Source organism: Canis lupus, chromosome 20 (assembly GCF_003254725.2).
Source record: "Canis lupus dingo isolate Sandy chromosome 20, ASM325472v2, whole genome shotgun sequence".
Lineage (NCBI taxonomy): Eukaryota > Metazoa > Chordata > Mammalia > Carnivora > Canidae > Canis > Canis lupus.
The window spans coordinates 3,152,790-3,170,255 of record NC_064262.1 but is presented as its reverse complement, the minus strand read 5'-3'; the positions used below and the strand labels follow the sequence as shown (position 1 = coordinate 3,170,255).

At 47.0% G+C, this 17,466-nt stretch overlaps 1 protein-coding gene across 3 annotated transcripts in view; it reads right to left on the bottom strand.

The window, feature by feature from the left end:
• Positions 1 to 2,874: 2,874 nt before the first annotated feature.
• Positions 2,875 to 17,466, bottom strand: part of ISY1 (ISY1 splicing factor homolog) — a 26,710-nt gene continuing 12,118 nt past the window's right edge. For 2 of the 3 annotated variants that reach the window (XM_025448430.3, XM_049097647.1), the window contains 5 exons: positions 15,565 to 15,682; positions 11,059 to 11,181; positions 9,259 to 9,380; positions 3,993 to 4,079; positions 2,875 to 3,625 (listed from right to left, as the gene is read on the bottom strand). In XM_025448430.3, coding sequence (XP_025304215.1) covers positions 3,518 to 3,625; positions 3,993 to 4,079; positions 9,259 to 9,380; positions 11,059 to 11,181; positions 15,565 to 15,682 — 558 coding nt within the window. In that variant the 3' untranslated portion in view covers positions 2,875 to 3,517. The remainder of the gene's footprint in view (positions 3,626 to 3,992; positions 4,080 to 9,258; positions 9,381 to 11,058; positions 11,182 to 15,564; positions 15,683 to 17,466) is intronic. The other variant, XM_025448432.3, reaches the window with a different exon arrangement.

The window sequence follows — 17,466 nt, the reverse complement described above, 5'->3', positions numbered from 1 at the left end:
CCTCCCTGCTTCTGTTGATGGCACCCATTTCACTCTTGAGGCTCTGCCTGAAAATAAGGGATCATACGGCCCTCAGCACCCCTACTCCCACCTCTACCAACACCATGCTGCCCTCCCACCCCCACTGCCACCCTCCACCTGATGCAGTGCCCCCACCCAGGAGCACCCTGGCTTCCTCTCCTGCTTCTAGTCCCCACGGTCCCCCGCCCCCACCAAATGGGTTTGCTGGAAGGACTCTCATGAGGTCACTTCCCTGCTGAAACGTCTGTGATAAGCCCCAGACTCTGGAACACCCAGTATTCCACCTTACTCCTCCAACACCATCTGTTCCCCTCCCCTATTGCCCAGACCCTCCAACTTGCCAAGTTTCACAGAATCCTGTATGGCCTAGAGAGAGGGACTGATGGGGATCAGACCCCCTCTCCCTACTCCTCACCACACCGAGGTGGAAACCCAGGCTCTGAGACTTACAGAAAAATATCTTGTGCAGGAACTCATGCACTGCTCAGCCCTGCAACTGAACTTCCCTCTACACATTCTTATTTCTTGGGGGAGGGGGTATTGGGGGTTGGGTGGGGGGAGGAGTGAAACAGGAGGGGAACAGATATGAAAATGCCTGAAGATGGAGGTGCTGTCACTAGTTCCCCCCCAAGGACCTGTCTGCTCATTTGTTAAGCACTGCCTGTCCAGTGGGAAGGCCTGATGTTCCCAGATGGGCTCCTACTGTCACAGCTTCCCAGTTCCTGAGGGCAGGGAATGAGATACCCCCACTTCATCCTTTCCTGGGGCTTTGGAGAGGCAGGGGGAGGCCGGTCGTCTCTTCTCCAGGAAAGTCATCAGATGATGGGGTGGGGGTGAGAGTGGGACAGCCTGTACAGTGACACAATCTACACCGCTGCATCCTCGTGACAGCATTGTCCCTCTCACAGCCACCAAAGGTATCCAGGGGCAGAGGAGAAAGATTTTAATCTCTTCCTTGTTTAAAAATTGCTCAAGAGCAGGAACACAAGTGTCAGGGGGACAGAGTGCAGGGTGGGTGGGAAGGCAGGGGGAGGAAGGCTGATCTGAGGCCTGAGTGGAGCTGGCCTGATGAATCTTAAAGCAAAACAAGAAAAGACTGGTTTCACTCATAGGAAAACCAGTGGAGTGAGCAAAGGGAAGGGAAGTCTATGGAAGTGTATCTATGGAAAGTTACATTTTTGGAAACTTCACGCAGACAGAGCCAAAGCTAATATAAACCACGGAACAGATTTTGTCAACAAAATCAAGGCTCCCAAGACTGGTTCCTTTGCCTCTGAGCAATGAACTTAGCCAAGGGAACCACATCCCCACCAATGGGGACACTGACAAGCTGATTCCCCTGCTGTTCCAGGCCTGGTACAGGAACCCTGCAGAGATCTTCCCTCCAGCGCCTCTGGCAGGTGAGCAGCCAGGGCCTGCGGGACAAGAAGCCTGGGGTTGGGTCCACTCTGCCACTATGTTAGCTGCTTTCCCACCCAGCCTCGGTGTCCTCAGATGGGGGACCCTGATTCCTGTCCTGCCTGCAGCCCGGCAAGCATCCTAAGATCCCAGCTGGGAGGGCTTTGTAAACAGGGGCTCCTGTTTCTGGCTCTGTCCAGAGGTCAGAAGCCTGGTAATTCCACTGAGTGAGTGATGAAGGCCGGGAGCCTGGACATCCCAGAGGGGCCATGCTCCAGGCACTTCCAATCGCCTTTTCCAGGGAGAAGAAATGCCTGTGGTTTGAATCTCCTGCTGTCCTAGAATACAGGGCAGCCCCCAGCCTGCATGTGCCCCTTGGGAGACAAAGCCCTAACCCGGAGGTCCGAGCTGGGCCACCACATGCCCTCCCCCCGGAGGCTGTGAGGAGGGCCCTGCCCTCTCTCACCTCTGTCCACGCCAGGGAACTGCCAGACCCCGGGACAAGGCCCTGGGCTTATTTAAAGCACGGAAACTGAGGCCAGGGGCTCTAAGAGCTGAGCCTGGCCCTGCCCCTCCTGTGGGGGCATCCAAAGCTCCAAGCCCGACTCCCCTACTCCCCGCACACTTTCCCCCAGGGGCTCAGCTGAGGAGGGATGTCACCAGCCCTTCCTTCAGGGAAGCCGGGATGCACGGTGCCCCCACCCCAGTCCCATCTCCTCCTCAGCCCAGGCACCCTTCCCTCACAGCTGCCCCCCACCCCAGCAGCCTCTGCCCGGCCTGCTCCCACCTCCTGCCTCCACGCCCAGCTCCACACACCTTCCTCGAGCAGGTCACCCCCTGGCCTGGACCTGCAGGCCCCTGCTGCCCGCAGACTCCCCTCAGGGCCCGTCAGGGCCGTTCACAGCCGGCCACACTCTGCCCTGACACTCGCCAACCCCAGCCCACAGGGCTCTGCCCTTTCCTGGCCCCGCTGCTCCCGATGGGCTGACCCCCAGACCCACCTGAATTGCCCACCTTGCTGCGGCTGCCCCCAGCAGGGCCTTCTGCGTACCAACAGTCCCAGCTGGGGCCCTGGGCCCAGAGGACAACCACCTGCCCCTGACATCGACTCCCAGGCACCCCCAGGAGCCCTCTAGGATGGGGGCCCTGCCCCCAGAGCCTGCCGTCGGGTCCCCCATGGGAAAGACAAGATTCGCCCCGATGGCGGGCTGGCTCCCACTGCTGCTTCCTGGGCATCTGCGCCGTGCTCACCCCGGGCCACCTCGTGCTCTCCCCGGGCCACCTCGGGGGCTGTAGCAAGGCCAGCTCTGCCCGCCCACCTTGGCTGTGAGATGGAGGGAGCTGGGACGGGTCTCCCCCCTCCCACGCCGGGGCTGTGTGCTTTGGGCCTCTGTCCCCACCTTGCATCCTGGGGCTGCCAGCACCTGCCTGCGGAACACGCTACAGACATGGAAGTTGCCCTTTCATATAAAAATCTTTAATAAAAATAGCTCTCTTCAGGATGAGTCATAAAACAGAAGCAACAAACAAATTTCTGCCACCTGAGCAGGAGGGAATGCGGCAGGCTGAGTGGGCCATGGAGAACTGGGAGCAGTACTCAATCCAGAAGGAACAGCCTTGGCTGGTAACTGACACGTGGGACTGTGGGCCCAAGGCTGACAGGTTTTCTCACTTCAAGGAGAGAGCAGTAAGTCTTTTTAGGAAAAACTGCATCTTTTTAATGGTAGTCATCAAGTGACCTCCCTCCCCAGCAAATGACAGCAGAGAGATAAGTAAAACACAGGCAGCCTGTTAGCAGCCTGTTTTACATACTCAAGGTAAAAATAAGTGGGTTCCTATGATAGCAAAATGTTTGTACAAAAGTGACTGCTAACGGGTTCAGAAGGCAGACAGCCTGCCAGGGAGGCACAGGCAGCCCGTCCCTCTAGATCAGGAGATGGGGTAAGAAAAGGTAAGAGAAGTAGCAGGACGCCTTGTAGTACCAGCCAGTCCGTATGCAATCCCAGGACAGCAGAGCCCTGTGGACTCACCAGGGGCCACTGGGGGGATGAGGGTCTCCCAGCAAATTTGCAGACCCTGAGCAGGTCCCAGCTCAGCCCTAATACCCCAGAAGTCTTTTGGCCTCTTCGCTCTGGGCTTGCAGGGTCTCACTAGCATACTTCTGGAGGAGTTCCATCTTCTTCCTTCGCACAAGTGCCTCCTCGATCTGTGGATAGGCAGGAGTCAAGGGCTCAGGCTTTCCTCTGCAGCCACACCCTCCCTACCCTGCTGGATCCCAGCCAGGAGTGGGTTCCCAGGACAGAGGCCACCAAGGAGACAAAACCCAGAGGCATCTCCCAGAACCCCACGCTTTCCCAGTGGAAGCATGGGAACAACAGTCTTTTTCAGCACCCCCTAGAGCAGATGAGATCCTGCCTCCTCAGGATCCCACAGCGACCGGTGCCATGAGGTCAGAAGGATGAGGAAAACCTACCCTCCTACTCTGAGCGACCGGTCTGCTTTAGAGACGAGGGCCCCCCTCCCCGGCACTGGGGAAACCCCCCAGCAAGGGCAGCACCCAGCTTCTGTCCTACCTCTTGCTGGGATGGCACTGGGACATGGGCAATGAACTTCTGTTGTCCGTCTTCACCTCCTTTCTCCTGGCTGCCTTCCTCATCAGACTACAAACAGAAAAACCAAAAAGTCAGGGAGCAGGAGCCCATTTAAACACATGTTGGTACTGCTACAAAATGCACAGCTCTACAGCTATTTAAGAGGACAAAACAAAAGGAATGAGAAGTTCAGTGCTCAGAAAGACACAAAGACACCGTTAACTATTTAAAAAGCAACAAAGCACTCTGTAAATTATGGCACCTTTTGTCTGAGGAAAGAAACAATAGAAACTAGTGACAGCAGTGAGAACCAGATGCATGTCTACACCTAGAGCACTAAGGAGTCTTTGTTGATCTGTATATATTTTTTGGCTTTTGAACTTTGTGAATGTCACTTATTTTGTTTAATTAAAATTTAAAACTGTACCACATATAGAAAAAAAATCAGAGTCTGCATGTGAGTTAAAAGAGATTAACTAATAACCTAAGGAAGTAACGTGGCCTTGGAAATCTGAGGAAAAAGGACTCCTATGAGGTGGTGGGCCCCACCACTTGCCAGTCTTGGGACCAGATGCTCTGCAGCAGCCTCTCTGCATACCCACTGCCGGGTGGAGCTGGCTGGAAACACTTTGGCAGAGCCTCTCAGATGCTGCTGGTAGGAGGGCACACCGGGCCCCAGCGCTCTGGAAGATGGCTTAGCTCTATGTACTGAAGCCCAGTACATGCTTACCCTAGGAGCTGATAATTCCACTCCTCAGTGTGCACTCAACATAAACAGCTGCCTATGAACCAGAAAGGCCACATTAGCCTTATTTGGTATAGCCCCAAACTGGACACAAAACACACCCAGGGATCCCTGGGTGGCGCAGCGGTTTGGCGCCTGCCTTTGGCCCAGGGCGCGATCCTGGAGACCTGGGATCGAATCCCACGTCAGGTTCCCGGTGCATGGAGCCTGCTTCTACCTCTGCCTATGTCTCTGCCTCTCTCTCTCTCATTCTCTCTGTGTGACTATCATAAATTAAAAAAAAAAAACAAAAAACAGACACCCATGACCATTAGACACCAAAGAGTATGCATGATTCTATTGAGAGACATAAAGTTCAGAAACAGGTAAGAGCATAAGGGTTACTAGAGGTCAGGAGAGTAACACCCAGGGGGGGCAGGAGCAAACTTCTGTGCAGCCAGTGACTCTAATAAATATTGTTTATGTTTCTTCACATAATAAATTAATTTTTCAATTTCAAAAAAAAAAAAAAAAGCTCGGAGCTTATTCTAGGGTGCTAGTCATGTTCTGTTTCTTCAGCTGGTATTTGCTTCATGGGGTGGTTCACCCTGTGAAAATGCTCCAGCCTGTACACTTGCCCCTTGCGTATTCTCTCTATATGGAATACTGTTCAACAATAAAAAGGAATGAGCTTTTTTTTTAAGATTTTATTTATTTATTTATTCATGAGAGACTCATAGAGAGAGAGAGAGAGGCAGAGACACAGGCAGAGGGAGAAGCAGGCTCCACTCCACACAGGGAGCCAGACGTGGGACTCGATCCTGGGCCCCCAGGATCGTGCCCTGAGCCAAACGGTCAACTGCTGAGCCACCCAGGTGTCCCAGGAGTTAACTCTTATTTTTTTCTTTTAAAGATTTTATTTATTCATGAGAAACAGAGAGGCAGAGACACAAGCAGAGAGAGAGGGAGAAGCAGGCTCCATGCAGGGAGCCCAACATGGGACTCGATCCCAGGTCTCCAGGATCGTGCCCTGGGCTGCAGGCGGCGCTAAACCGCTGGGCTACCGGGGCTGCCCAGGAGTGAACTCAAATTCAACAACTTCGCTGGACCTCCCTCAAGGGCACTGTGCTGAGTGTAGGGACCATCCCCAAAGGTGACATACAGTAAGATTTCATTTATGCAACATTCTCAAAATGACAGAAATCTAGAGATAGAGAAAAGACTGGAGTTTGCCAGGGGCAAGGGATGGGGGACGGTGAGAGGTATGATTCTGTAAGGGGGTGGTGCCTGGAGGGAAAATTTCTGTATCCTGACTGAAATGGTAGTCACAAAGACACCTGGGTGGCTTAGTCAGTTAAGCCTCCAACTCTTGGTTTCAGCTCAGGTCATGATCCCAGGGTCCTGGGACTGAGCCCTGTGTCTGGCTCCATGCTGATTATGGAGTCTGCTTAAGACTCTCTCTCCCGGGGATCCCTGGGTGGCTCAGCGGTTTAGTGCCTGCATTTGGCCCAGGGCGTGATCCTGGAGTCCCGGGATCAAGTCCCACGTCGGGCTCCCAGCATGGAGCCTGCTTCTCCCTCTGCCTGTGTCTCTGCCTCTCTCTATCATAAATAAATAAATAAATTTTAAAACAAACAAACTAGAGTCAAGTTTACCTCTTAATGAAAAAAAAAAAAAAAAAAGACTCTCTCCCTCTGTCCCCACTGCATGCACACACCTACTCTCTCTTTCTCAAATGAAGAAATCAAAAAAAAAAAGAAGAAGAAGAAGAAGAAATGGTGATTCCACAAATCTACACATGTGATAAAAGATGCAAGACTCTACACACTCATTACACCAACTCCGTTTCCTAGCATGGATATTGTACTATCACTCTGGAAGATGTAATCATTGGGGGAAACTGGGTGAAGGATACACAGGACCCTCTGTACTACCTTTACAACTTCCTATAAATCATTTCAAAATTAAAAAAAAAAACAACACAACAATCTTTGGTGTCTCTCCACTGCTCTCCAGATAAAGGCAAACCCTCCTCACAGTGGAACCAGGGCACTTACTTATCCTGCTTTGCCCCTCTCTCCCGCCTCCTCTCCTCTCCCCGCCAGCGGCCCACACTATGCTCCAGCCACACTGGCCTGTCCTCTGTCCCTCACACTCCCACAGCTTCTCTCAGTACATGCTGCTCCCCTCTGCCTGGAACACTCTTCCCCCACTGCCTCTCACTTGATTAACTTCTGATCTTCCAGGCCTCAGCTGAATGGTCAGCTCCCCAGGCAAAGTTTCACAGGCTCTCCCCGCACCATGTCACCATCTCAGAGCCACTATGACAGCCACTGTTTTCTAACAACTATACCACTGGACTGTCTCCCCACTGACTTTAAGCTACAAGCAGAGTTTCTTGACTGCTGTGCCCCTGGCATGTTAGCAAACATCTGCTGAAAGACAAATGAATATTTGCAGCTAAAGAAGACCTTCCAGGGATCCCTGGGTGGCTCAGCGGTTTAGCACCTGCCTTCGGCCTAGGGCGTGATCCTGCAGTCCGGGGACTGAGTCCCACATTGGGCTCCCTGCATGGAACCCGCTTCTCCCTCTGCCTATGTCTGTCTCTCTCTCTTTGTCTCTCTCATGAATAATTAAATAAAATCTTTTTATTTTTATTTTTATTTATTTATGATAGTTACAGAGAGAGAGAGGGAGGCAGAGACATAGGCAGAGGGAGAAGCAGGCTCCATGCACAGGTAGCCCGATGTGGGATTCGATCCCGGGTCTCCGGGATCACGCCCTGGGCCAAAGGCAGGCGCCAAACCACTGCGCCACCCAGGGATCCCTAAAATCTTTTAAAAAATAAAGAAAGAAAGATCTTCCTAGGTGCCTGCATGGCTCAATGGGTTAAGCATCTGACTCTTGATGTCAGCTCAGGTTTTGATCTCAGGGTCGTAAGGTCAAGCTCTGCATTAGGCTCCACTTAGGAAAAAAAAGGGGGGGATAGAAGAAGGAAGGAGGAAAGGGAAGGAAGGAAGGAGGAAAGGGAAAAAAGGGAGAGAGGGAGGGAGGGAGGGAGGGAGGACCTTTCTAGAGCATGCTGCCAGCTTGCCTCAAATGCTTCACTGTCCCCACTGCTTATCAGCCAGACCTGCACAAGAACCTCAGGTCTGCTATAATATGTCATGTTGACCAAGTCACTAAACTTCTCTGTTTCTTTGTCACTGATGTCATGACAAGCTCCTCACACAGGACCTGACCTATTGCCCATGCACAGCTAATTCTCCTCCCCTTCTCAGTCTAGCAAATCCATTTCATTCTTTCTTGACTTTTCCAAGGAAGAAGGCCTGCCATGCAGGAGGACAGCCTAGAGCTAGGAGGCTCTGCCTGAGAGGCAGGATAATAGCTCCACTTTCAACTGTGACCTTCTGAATAAGTCCCTTCTCTGCTCTGGGTTGGTTTCTATTCCTAACATGAGGGTATGGGGGTGTTAAGACAGCAGAGGAGCTACTGGCACTGCCATTTAAAAAGAAATAATGAGGGCAGCCCGGGTGGCTCAGCGGTTTAGTGCCAACTTCAGCCCAGGGCCTGACCCTGGAGACCTGGGATCAAGTCCCACGTCAGGCTCCCTGCATGGAGCCTGCTTCGCCCTCTGCCTGTGTGTCTTTCTCTCTCTCTCTGTGTCTCTCACGAATAAATAATAATCTTTTAAAAAAAATAAAAAGAAATGATGAGAGGTGCCTGTGTGGCTCGGTTGGGAGTGTGTTTTTGGCTCAGGTCGTGATCCCAGAGATCTGGGATGGAGCCCTGCATCAGGCTCCCTGCTCCCTGCACAGTGGGGAGCCTACTTCTCCCTCTGCCCTGCCCCCTCCCACCCCCCCCCCCCCCGCTTATGCTTTCTCTTACTCTCTCAAATAAATAAATAAATAAATAAGTTAATTTTTTTTAATTTTAAAATATATAAATAAAAAGAAAAGATGAGACCTACTGCTGACACCTTGATCTCAGACTTCCAGCCTCTAGAACTCTGAGTAAACCCATTTCTGGTGTTTAAGCCACCTAATCTGGTGTTTACAAAGCCCTGGTACTTTGTAAAGTATAAGCAACAAATATAATAGATCTATAATTTAATCTGAAAACATGATAATAAGTGAATAGAAAAATAACAAGAAATGATAAGGACAGGAGCCAGAACTCATATGGCTTCAAATGTGTTTACAAGTCCAACAGCAGTATATTCAGGAGGACCTACCACTAAAAAGCAGGTAAGTAATTCTGGGTGTAAAGTACAGTTTACAAAGTGCCCTCATGGCCATTCCTTTCTGGAACCCTCCCTGGAATGCTGAGAGGTGATCTTCATATCCATTTTCCATGTGAGGATGGGGAGTTCTCAGCTAGAGATAGGGGCAGGGCTAGGCTTGGACCCCAACCCCTCACCAATAAGCAGAGCCTTCCTACCACTCCATTGACTCTCCCAAGGCCTAGCCTTCGTGGCTCGGAGCAAAAGGCAGTGAGCACTGGAGCCCCTTTTGCCCACAGTACCTCCTCTTCGGTGACAGCATATATATTGATCTCTTCCTCCTCTTCTTCCTCCTCCTCCTTTTCTCCTCTTGCCAGCCGGGCTTCTCTCTCTGCTTTCCACTTTTCCACTAATCCAGCCCTGACTGGAGAAACAAAAGAGCAGGTGCTGCTTAGGCCTCTAAATTAGCTTTACACGCAATACAGGGTGAGGCCTACATGTCCCCTCTGAAGAGGAACACCCTCCATTTTGTCCTGGCGAGCAGGAATGGGATATGAGACCTAGTCTAGTCATACCATAGCTCTAGCTGTAAATCACAAGGCAGCTTTCTAGGGGATGTCCCCAGATCACTTCCAGTTCAGCAAACTGAGTGGCTTCCTGACACACTCATGTGAAAAAGAAGACAGAGCAGTACAGCCAGCCAGAAAAGGGCTCAGACTCCTGACCACCTGCACCCAAAGCACAAACTCAACACACCACAGAAAGATTAGCACTCACTTACTCCTCACGGGGCCATCATGAGGCTTCAGAACAGTATCCATAAAACACTTATTAGCACGGTGTTTGGCATGGGGAAAGTACTCAGAAAGAGCCACATTACTTGCTCTACTAATAACATATTAGCTATATTCAAAGCAGATCTAAAAGCTACTTAAATGGACCATTTCCTGATTTCAAGAAAGGCCAACATGGGAAGGAATCCAGATGATGAATTCCAGGTGGATGGGGAATAGGTCCAATGTCACTCTTGGGCTTCCCCAACCTGCTGCTTCTGGCCCAAACACAGCCCTGGACCGCAATGTAGTTACTGAGGGTGAGGTCATTAGTAGCTCATTTCCTCCAAAGTCCATTAGAAATAAAACAAAATTGCTTCCAGCATAGAGCACTATCTAAAAATCCATTTTCGGGATCCCTGGGTGGCGCAGCAGTTTGGTGCCTGCCTTTGGCCCAGGGCGCGATCCTGGAGACCCGGGATCGAGTCCCACATCGGGCTCCCAGTGCATGGAGCCTGCTTCTCCCTCTGCCTATGTCTCTGCCTCTCTCTCTCTCTCTCTCTCTCTCTCTGTGTGACTATCATAAATAAACAAAAATTTAAAATAAATAAATAAATCCATTTTCAAAGACAGAACAGAAACCAGATGCCATTTATAATGAAATGAAATGCTCATGGGGCACCTGGGTGGCTCAGTGGTTGAGCATCTGCCTTCGGATCAGGACGTGATCCCGAGTCCTGGGATCAAGTCCCACATCAGGTTCCCTGCAGGGAGTCTGCTTCTCCCTCTGCCTATGTCTCTGCCTCTCTGTCTGCTCATGTGTCTCTCATGAATGAATAAATAAAATCTTGAAAAGAAAAGAAAAGAAAAGAAAAGAAAAGAAAAGAAAAGAAAAGAAAGAAAAGAAAGAGAGAGAGAGAGAGAGAAAGAAAGACAGACAGAAAGACGTGGATGGAACTGGAAGGTATTATGCTGAGTGAAATAAAAGTCAATTGGAGAAGGACAAACATTATATGTTCGCATTCATTTGGGGAATATAAATAATAGTGAAAGGGAATATAAGGGATGGGAGAAGAAATGTGTGGGAAATATCAGAAAGGGAGACAGAACATTAAGACTCCTAACTCTGGGAAATGAACTAGGGGCGGTGGAAGGGGAGGAGGGCGGGGGGTGGGGGTGAATGGGTGACGGGCACTGAGGGGGGCACTTGACAGGATGAGCACTGGATGTTATTCTGTATGTTGGTAGATTGAACACCAATAAAAAATAAATTTATTTAAAAAAAAAAAGAAAGAAAGAAAAGAGAAAATGAAATGCTTGTAGACCTACATTTCTTTTCATATTCCTGTTCCAAAGGCACGATGACACCATCATCTTCATCAAGGTAACCATAGTATTCAAAATCGATTGCTTTCATGAGCTCAGCACGTGTCTTTCTTGGAGGAGGAAGAGCTAGAAGAAATAGCACCAACTTAGCTAAATACCCCACAATTACCCCGGAGCCTGCATCCTGTACCATGTTACGCAGGCAGGGAGTATTTGTGCTCAAGAAAATACGGGGACATAAGCATTTCCTATACTAGCAACAGAATTATGTAAGTGGTACAAACCTTTTTCAAATCAGTCTTGAAATCTTTAACCCTATTAATCTATATGAGAAGAAATTTATCTTAATTTAAAGAACAAAAACAAACTCTGGCAAAGCTGTATGGAGAGAGATGTAGGTTGTTACAGAGTTGTGAAAACCTAGAATAACTAGGGCTATAAACCACAGGATGAGTATGGAATGGGGTCACTACAGCCCCTCTTTCACTATTTCATGGATGTTTTGATAACACAGGAAATGTCGCGAGGTTTAATGAAAAAAATATGATGGAGAAATAGAAGTATATAGATAAGACAAAAGAAACTAAAAACAAATCAAAAAGATAAATGAGAAAGTCCTGAAGAAAATATTTTCAGACTAATATTCTGAACTACTCAGAATATTTAAGTAATTTTTGAAAATCAAAAGGGAGGGGCTCTTGCCTGTCCCAGTCAGTGGAACATTCAACTCTTGATCTCGGGGTCGTGAGTTCAAGCCCCATGTTGGGTGTAAAGATTACTAAAAATTTTTTAAATATCTTAAAAAAAAAATCAAAGGGGAAATGATAACCCAACAGACAGGTTAAAGAGTAAAAGCTGTTATTTTCAGAAGAAAAAATTTATATGTATAACATTTTTAATTAATAACTAAATTCAATGATTGATTTCATTAGTAATCAAAGAAACAAAAAGTAAAAATATTAGATTTTCAACCATCAGATCAACAAAAGTTTTATAATTCTGGAAAACTAGAAATAGCTAAAGGTCTACCCAATGTATGAATGGTTATGTGAAGTTTCATATGCTTTTAATCCTTCACATCCACTCACAGAGCTCTAAGCAGAAGGATGGGAAGATATCAATGCAGAACACAACACAACAGGTATGGGGGAGCCACCGTGTCTTGGCAGGCCTCCACCCATCACCCTGACGCTGGTAACAGCAACTCTGTCTGCCCCTCCACCACTCTTGGTCCCTGCCCCTGACCATGCTGGCTATACCCAGGACCAAGTACAGGGCTAACACTGGGCTGACTCGACTCAGAACACTGTGTTCCTCCCAGTCACGAGGACTGGTTTAAGGATGGGACTATGATCCAATCAAAGCCAACCAGATTCAATTCTAAGAGTTTTGCCTGAACTGCTTGGGGAAAAAAAAATCTCTCGCTGAGAGAGAACAAAATGTAAATTGATGATGGACCACTTGCCACCACAAGCAGAAGGCCAGATAGAGAAAAAGAAGTTCACAGGATGGAAGTCAAAACTGCAACATGGAGCAAATGTGACTTGGAATCAGCTATTCCTGAAGACAAACTACCCATGGGTTTTTCAGTTATGTGAGTCAATAAATTTACTTTTCTGCCTAAGCCGAACTGGGGTTGAGTCATCTGTCACTCATACTGATGAAATTTAGCTGATGAAATAAGCATGTAAGTGCATAAAAAAGACCTGGAAGGAAATGTACCAAAATAGATAATTATAATTACCAGTAATCCAGGGGCACAGGTATGGGGGGACCCAGATAGCACCAAGGGACAGTGCTATCTGAATTATACTCATTAAGATTGACTTAAGCACTTTCAGAGTGCCTGGGTGGCACATTCAGTTAAGCACCTGTCTTTGATTCAGGTCATGATCTCCAGGCCTGGGGATCCAGCCCTGCATTGGTCTCCCTCTCCCTCTGTTCCTCCTCCCTGTTTGTGCATTCTCTCCTCCATTCTCTCAAATAAAAAAATCATCTTTAAAAAAAAAGAGAGAGACTTAAGCATTTTGTTTATTTTTAAAAATCGACAACTGATTTAGAAAAATGCAAATTAAAAAAAGTAACATGTAGAGCATAATCTCAATAGAGGAGCCCCCCTTCAGCACATGTATTTTCATATATAAGAATTTTTTCTTCTTAAATTATCAGCTTTGATTCTTTGACCAAACTGTTGGGTTATCACTTCCCTTTAAAAACTGGGAGGGGGACACCTGGGTGGCTTAGCGGTTGAGCGTCTGTCTTTGGCTCAGGGCCTGATCTGGGGGTCTGGGGCCCGGGGATTGAGTCCCACATCGGGCTCCCTGTGGGGAGCCTGCTTCTCCCTCTGCCTGTGTCTCTGCCCCTCTCTCTGTGTCTCTCATGAATAAATAAAATCTTTAAAAAAATAAAAATAAAAATAAAAACTGGGAGGAAACATGCCCCAATAGGTCAACAATTGTCATCTACAAGATGTGAAAATATGAGTGTTTTTTCCCTGATTTTCTGTATTTTACAACTTCTCTGTAATAAAATTATATTACTTTCATAATGAACAGCATAATACTTAAACTTAAGAATTATTTTCTAAAGATTTTTTTTTAAAGATTTTATTTTTAAGTAATCTCTACACGCAGCATGGGGCTCAAACACACAACCCTGAGATAGAAGAGTTGCACATTTCACCAAGTGAGCTAATCAGCACCCTGAATTATTATTCTTATTTTTAAAGATTATTTTTTAGTGGGGTGGGGATGGTAGCGCAGAGGGAGAGGAAGAGAGAGCATCTCAAGCAGACTTCCTGCTAAGCGCAGAGCATGACACAGGGCTTGATCTCTCGAACCTGAGATTGTAACCGTCAGGGATCCCTGGGTGGCTCAGCAGTTTAGTGCCTGCCTTTGGCCCAGGGCGTGATCCTGGTGTCCCAGGATCAAATCCCGCATCAGGCTCTCTGCATGGAGCCTGCTTCTCCCTCTGCCTGTGGTCTCTGCCTCTCTCTCTCTCTCTCTGTGTCTATCATGAATAAATAAATAAAATCTTAAAAAAAAAAAAATCAAGAGTCAGATACTTAACCGACTGTGCCACCAGGTGCCCCTACCCTGAATTATTTTTAAGTGTTGTTAATAATGCATGCAAAACAGTTTGGGCATAATTAATTTAAAAATAAGCAGGGGGCAGCCCAGGTGGCTCAGTGGTTTAGCACCTGACTTTGGCCCAGGGCATGATCCTGGAGACCCGGGATCGAGTCCCACGTCGGGCTCCCTGCATGGAGCCTGCTTCTTCCTCTGCCTCTCTCTCTCTCTGTGTGTGTGTTCTCATGAATAAATAAAATATTAAAAAAAATAAATAAAAAAATAAAAAAATAAATAAAAATAAAAATAAGCAGGGCTTGGGATCCCTGGGTGGTGCAGCGGTTTAGCGCCTGCCTTTGGCCTAGGGCGCGATCCTGGAGACCCAGGATCGAATCCCACGTCGGGCTCCCGGTACATGGGGCCTGCTTCTCCCTCTGCCTGTGTCTCTGCCTCTCTCTCTCTCTCTCTCTGTGACTATCATAAATAAATTAATTAATTAAATTAAATTAAGTTAAATAAATAAATAAATAAAATAAGCAGGGCTTAATACAGGTAGAATTATATTTTTAAACCAACAGAAAAACTGACTGGAAGGCAACACAGCAGAATACTAACAGTGGTGAAAATACTGGAGTCATTCTTCTCTGCTGTTCATACTTTTTTCTATAAAGTTTTTAGACTACTTTCCTAAAATGCAAAATTAAAATCCACGAACACTCCTGGCTAGTGGTTTCCAACTGCGTTTGGGAAGGCTAAAGTTTGGCTGAAGCTCCCCAAGGCAAAGCAGGGAGAAGGCAGTACAGGTGAGGGGACCAGCAGTGTGAATCCACTTTTCTCCATTTATACCCACTGGGGTTCCGCCCAATGTTGTACTCGTTCTTTAGGTAGGATTTTTTTCAACTAGTAAGTATCTAAAACATGAACTTGTTTCAGTGAACAGTGGAGCCTGCTCTGATCATCTGAGGAAACTTCAAACAGGGAAACTCTTCATTCGTGGTAAGACTGGCACATGCAAAGAGTGAGAATTTGGCACCAGTCAATTCTGGATCCACTGCATACCCCAGTTGCGTGCCCTGGGCCTATGACTACAACTCCTGGAACTTACAGCGTCTCATTTAAAATCTGGAACAACTGGGATGCTTGGGTGGCTCAGTGGTTGAGCATCTGGCTTCATATCAGGGCGTGATTCTGGAATCCTGGGATCGAGTCCCACATCGGGCTCACTGCAGGGAGCCTGCTTCTCCCTCTGCCTGTGTCTCTGCCTCTCTCTATGTCTCTCATGAATAAATAAATAAAAATCTTAAAAAAAAAAAAAAAAAGTCTGGAACAATCATTCTGACCCCACTGCTGTGTAGCTGAGAAACAATACAGGAAGAGCACCTAGCCTACAGATCTGTTATGATGATCATCAACAATGAGAGAAACATGAGCAGTTACTCACGTTCTTTTTCAAATAGCTCTCTGACACCAGGCAAATCCTTCGCCGCTCCAAAGTACTTGTAGCCTCGATTTCCTGGGACTTCTTTCCCTTCATGATCCAGCATTTTAGGACCAACTTTCTTATTGGGAAGGAAAAAGAGAAAATGGATCTGATCTTCTAACCCACTATTTCCGTGTTTGCAAATATACTTTAAGATAATAGCACTGAATGTGGGAAAATACTGATGTACACAGAAAATACATTTTTTTGGTAAATTAAAATCAACCTAAATACTTAACAGTATGTAGATGATTTAAATTATAGCATAGTCAAGGATGGAATATATTCTATACCTTCAAAATGATTCTTATCAAACTTCATATTGCCTTAGGAAAACACTTATATAACCTAAGTGACAAAAGCTTAAAGAAACAATTGTAAATAATTTAAATGACAAGCAGTAAAAGACAAATGAAATACATCCTGATGATAGAATTCTATCCATTAAAAATGATGATGTCAGGGTGCCTGAGTGGCTCAGTCAGGTAAGTGTCTGCCTTTGGTTCAAGTCATGATCCCAAGGTCCTGGATTCAAGTCCCGTATCAGGCTCCCTGCTCAGTGGGGAGTCTGCTTCTCCTTCTGCCCCTCCCTCTACTTGTTCTCACTATCTTTCACATGTTCTCTCTCAAATAAATAAAATCTTTATTTTAAAAAATGATGATGTCAACAACTACATGTATTATGTGACTCTGGATGAGGTCCTGTCTTAGAAGGGGAAATGCTAAAAAGGACATTATTGGGAAAATCAGTGAAACAGCCAAGTAGTTTGGATAAAATGATCATATCAAAGTTAACTGTCCTTTTTTTTTTAAGATTTTATTATTTATGAGAGACAGAGAGAGAGAGAGAGAGAGCGCGAGCCAGAGACACCGGCAGAGGGAGAAGCAGGCTCCATGCAGGGAGCCTGACGTGGGACTCGATCCCAGGTCTCCAGGATCACGCCCTGGGCCAAAGGCGGTGCCAAACTGCTGACCCACCAAGGGTTCCCCAAAGTTAAATGTTATACTTGATAACTTTACACAGTTATGAGGAACATTCTTACTCTTAGAAAATATACAGAGAAAAAAAAAGGAAATACATAGAGAAGAAAAAAAAGAAAACACAGGGATACTAATTATTCAGGGTAAGGAAGCATGATTAAGCTTCAAATGGTTCAGAAAAAATAAATATCAAAGTACAAATATAAAATGACAAATACAGCAGAGTGTCAAAAACTGGTAAATCTGTAAGGGTGTATGAGAATTCTCTGTACTAATTTTCCAACTTTCTCAAAAATGCTTTTCAAAATAGTGTTACAAATGGTTACTAACATGAAAATATGTTTCTGATAAACTGTTAGTGAATAAAGCACAGTTGGGGGCAGCCCCGGTGGCTCAGCGGTTGAGTGCCACCTTCAGCCCAGGGCCTGATTCTGGAGACCCGGGATTGAGTCCTGCGACGGACTCCCTGCATGGAGCCTACTTCTCCCTCTGCCTGTGTCTGCCTCTTTCTGTCTCTCTCTGTGTCTCTCATGAATAAAATAAATATATATTTTTTTAAGATTCTATTTATTTATTCATGAGAGAGGCAGAGACACAGACAGAGGAGAAGCAGGCTCCATGCAGAGAGCCCGACGCGGGACTCAATCCCAGGACTCCAGGATCACGCCCTGGGCTGAAGGCAGGTGCCAAACCACTGAGAAACCCGGGGATCCCCAAAATAAATAAAATCTTAAAAAAAAAAAAAAAAGATTTTATTGATTTATTCACGAGAAACAGAAAGAGAGAAGGGGGGGGGGGTGCAGAGGGAGAAGCAGGCTCCCAGCAGAGCAAGGAGCTCAATGTGGGGCTCAATCTCAGGACGCTGGGCTCATGACCTGAGGC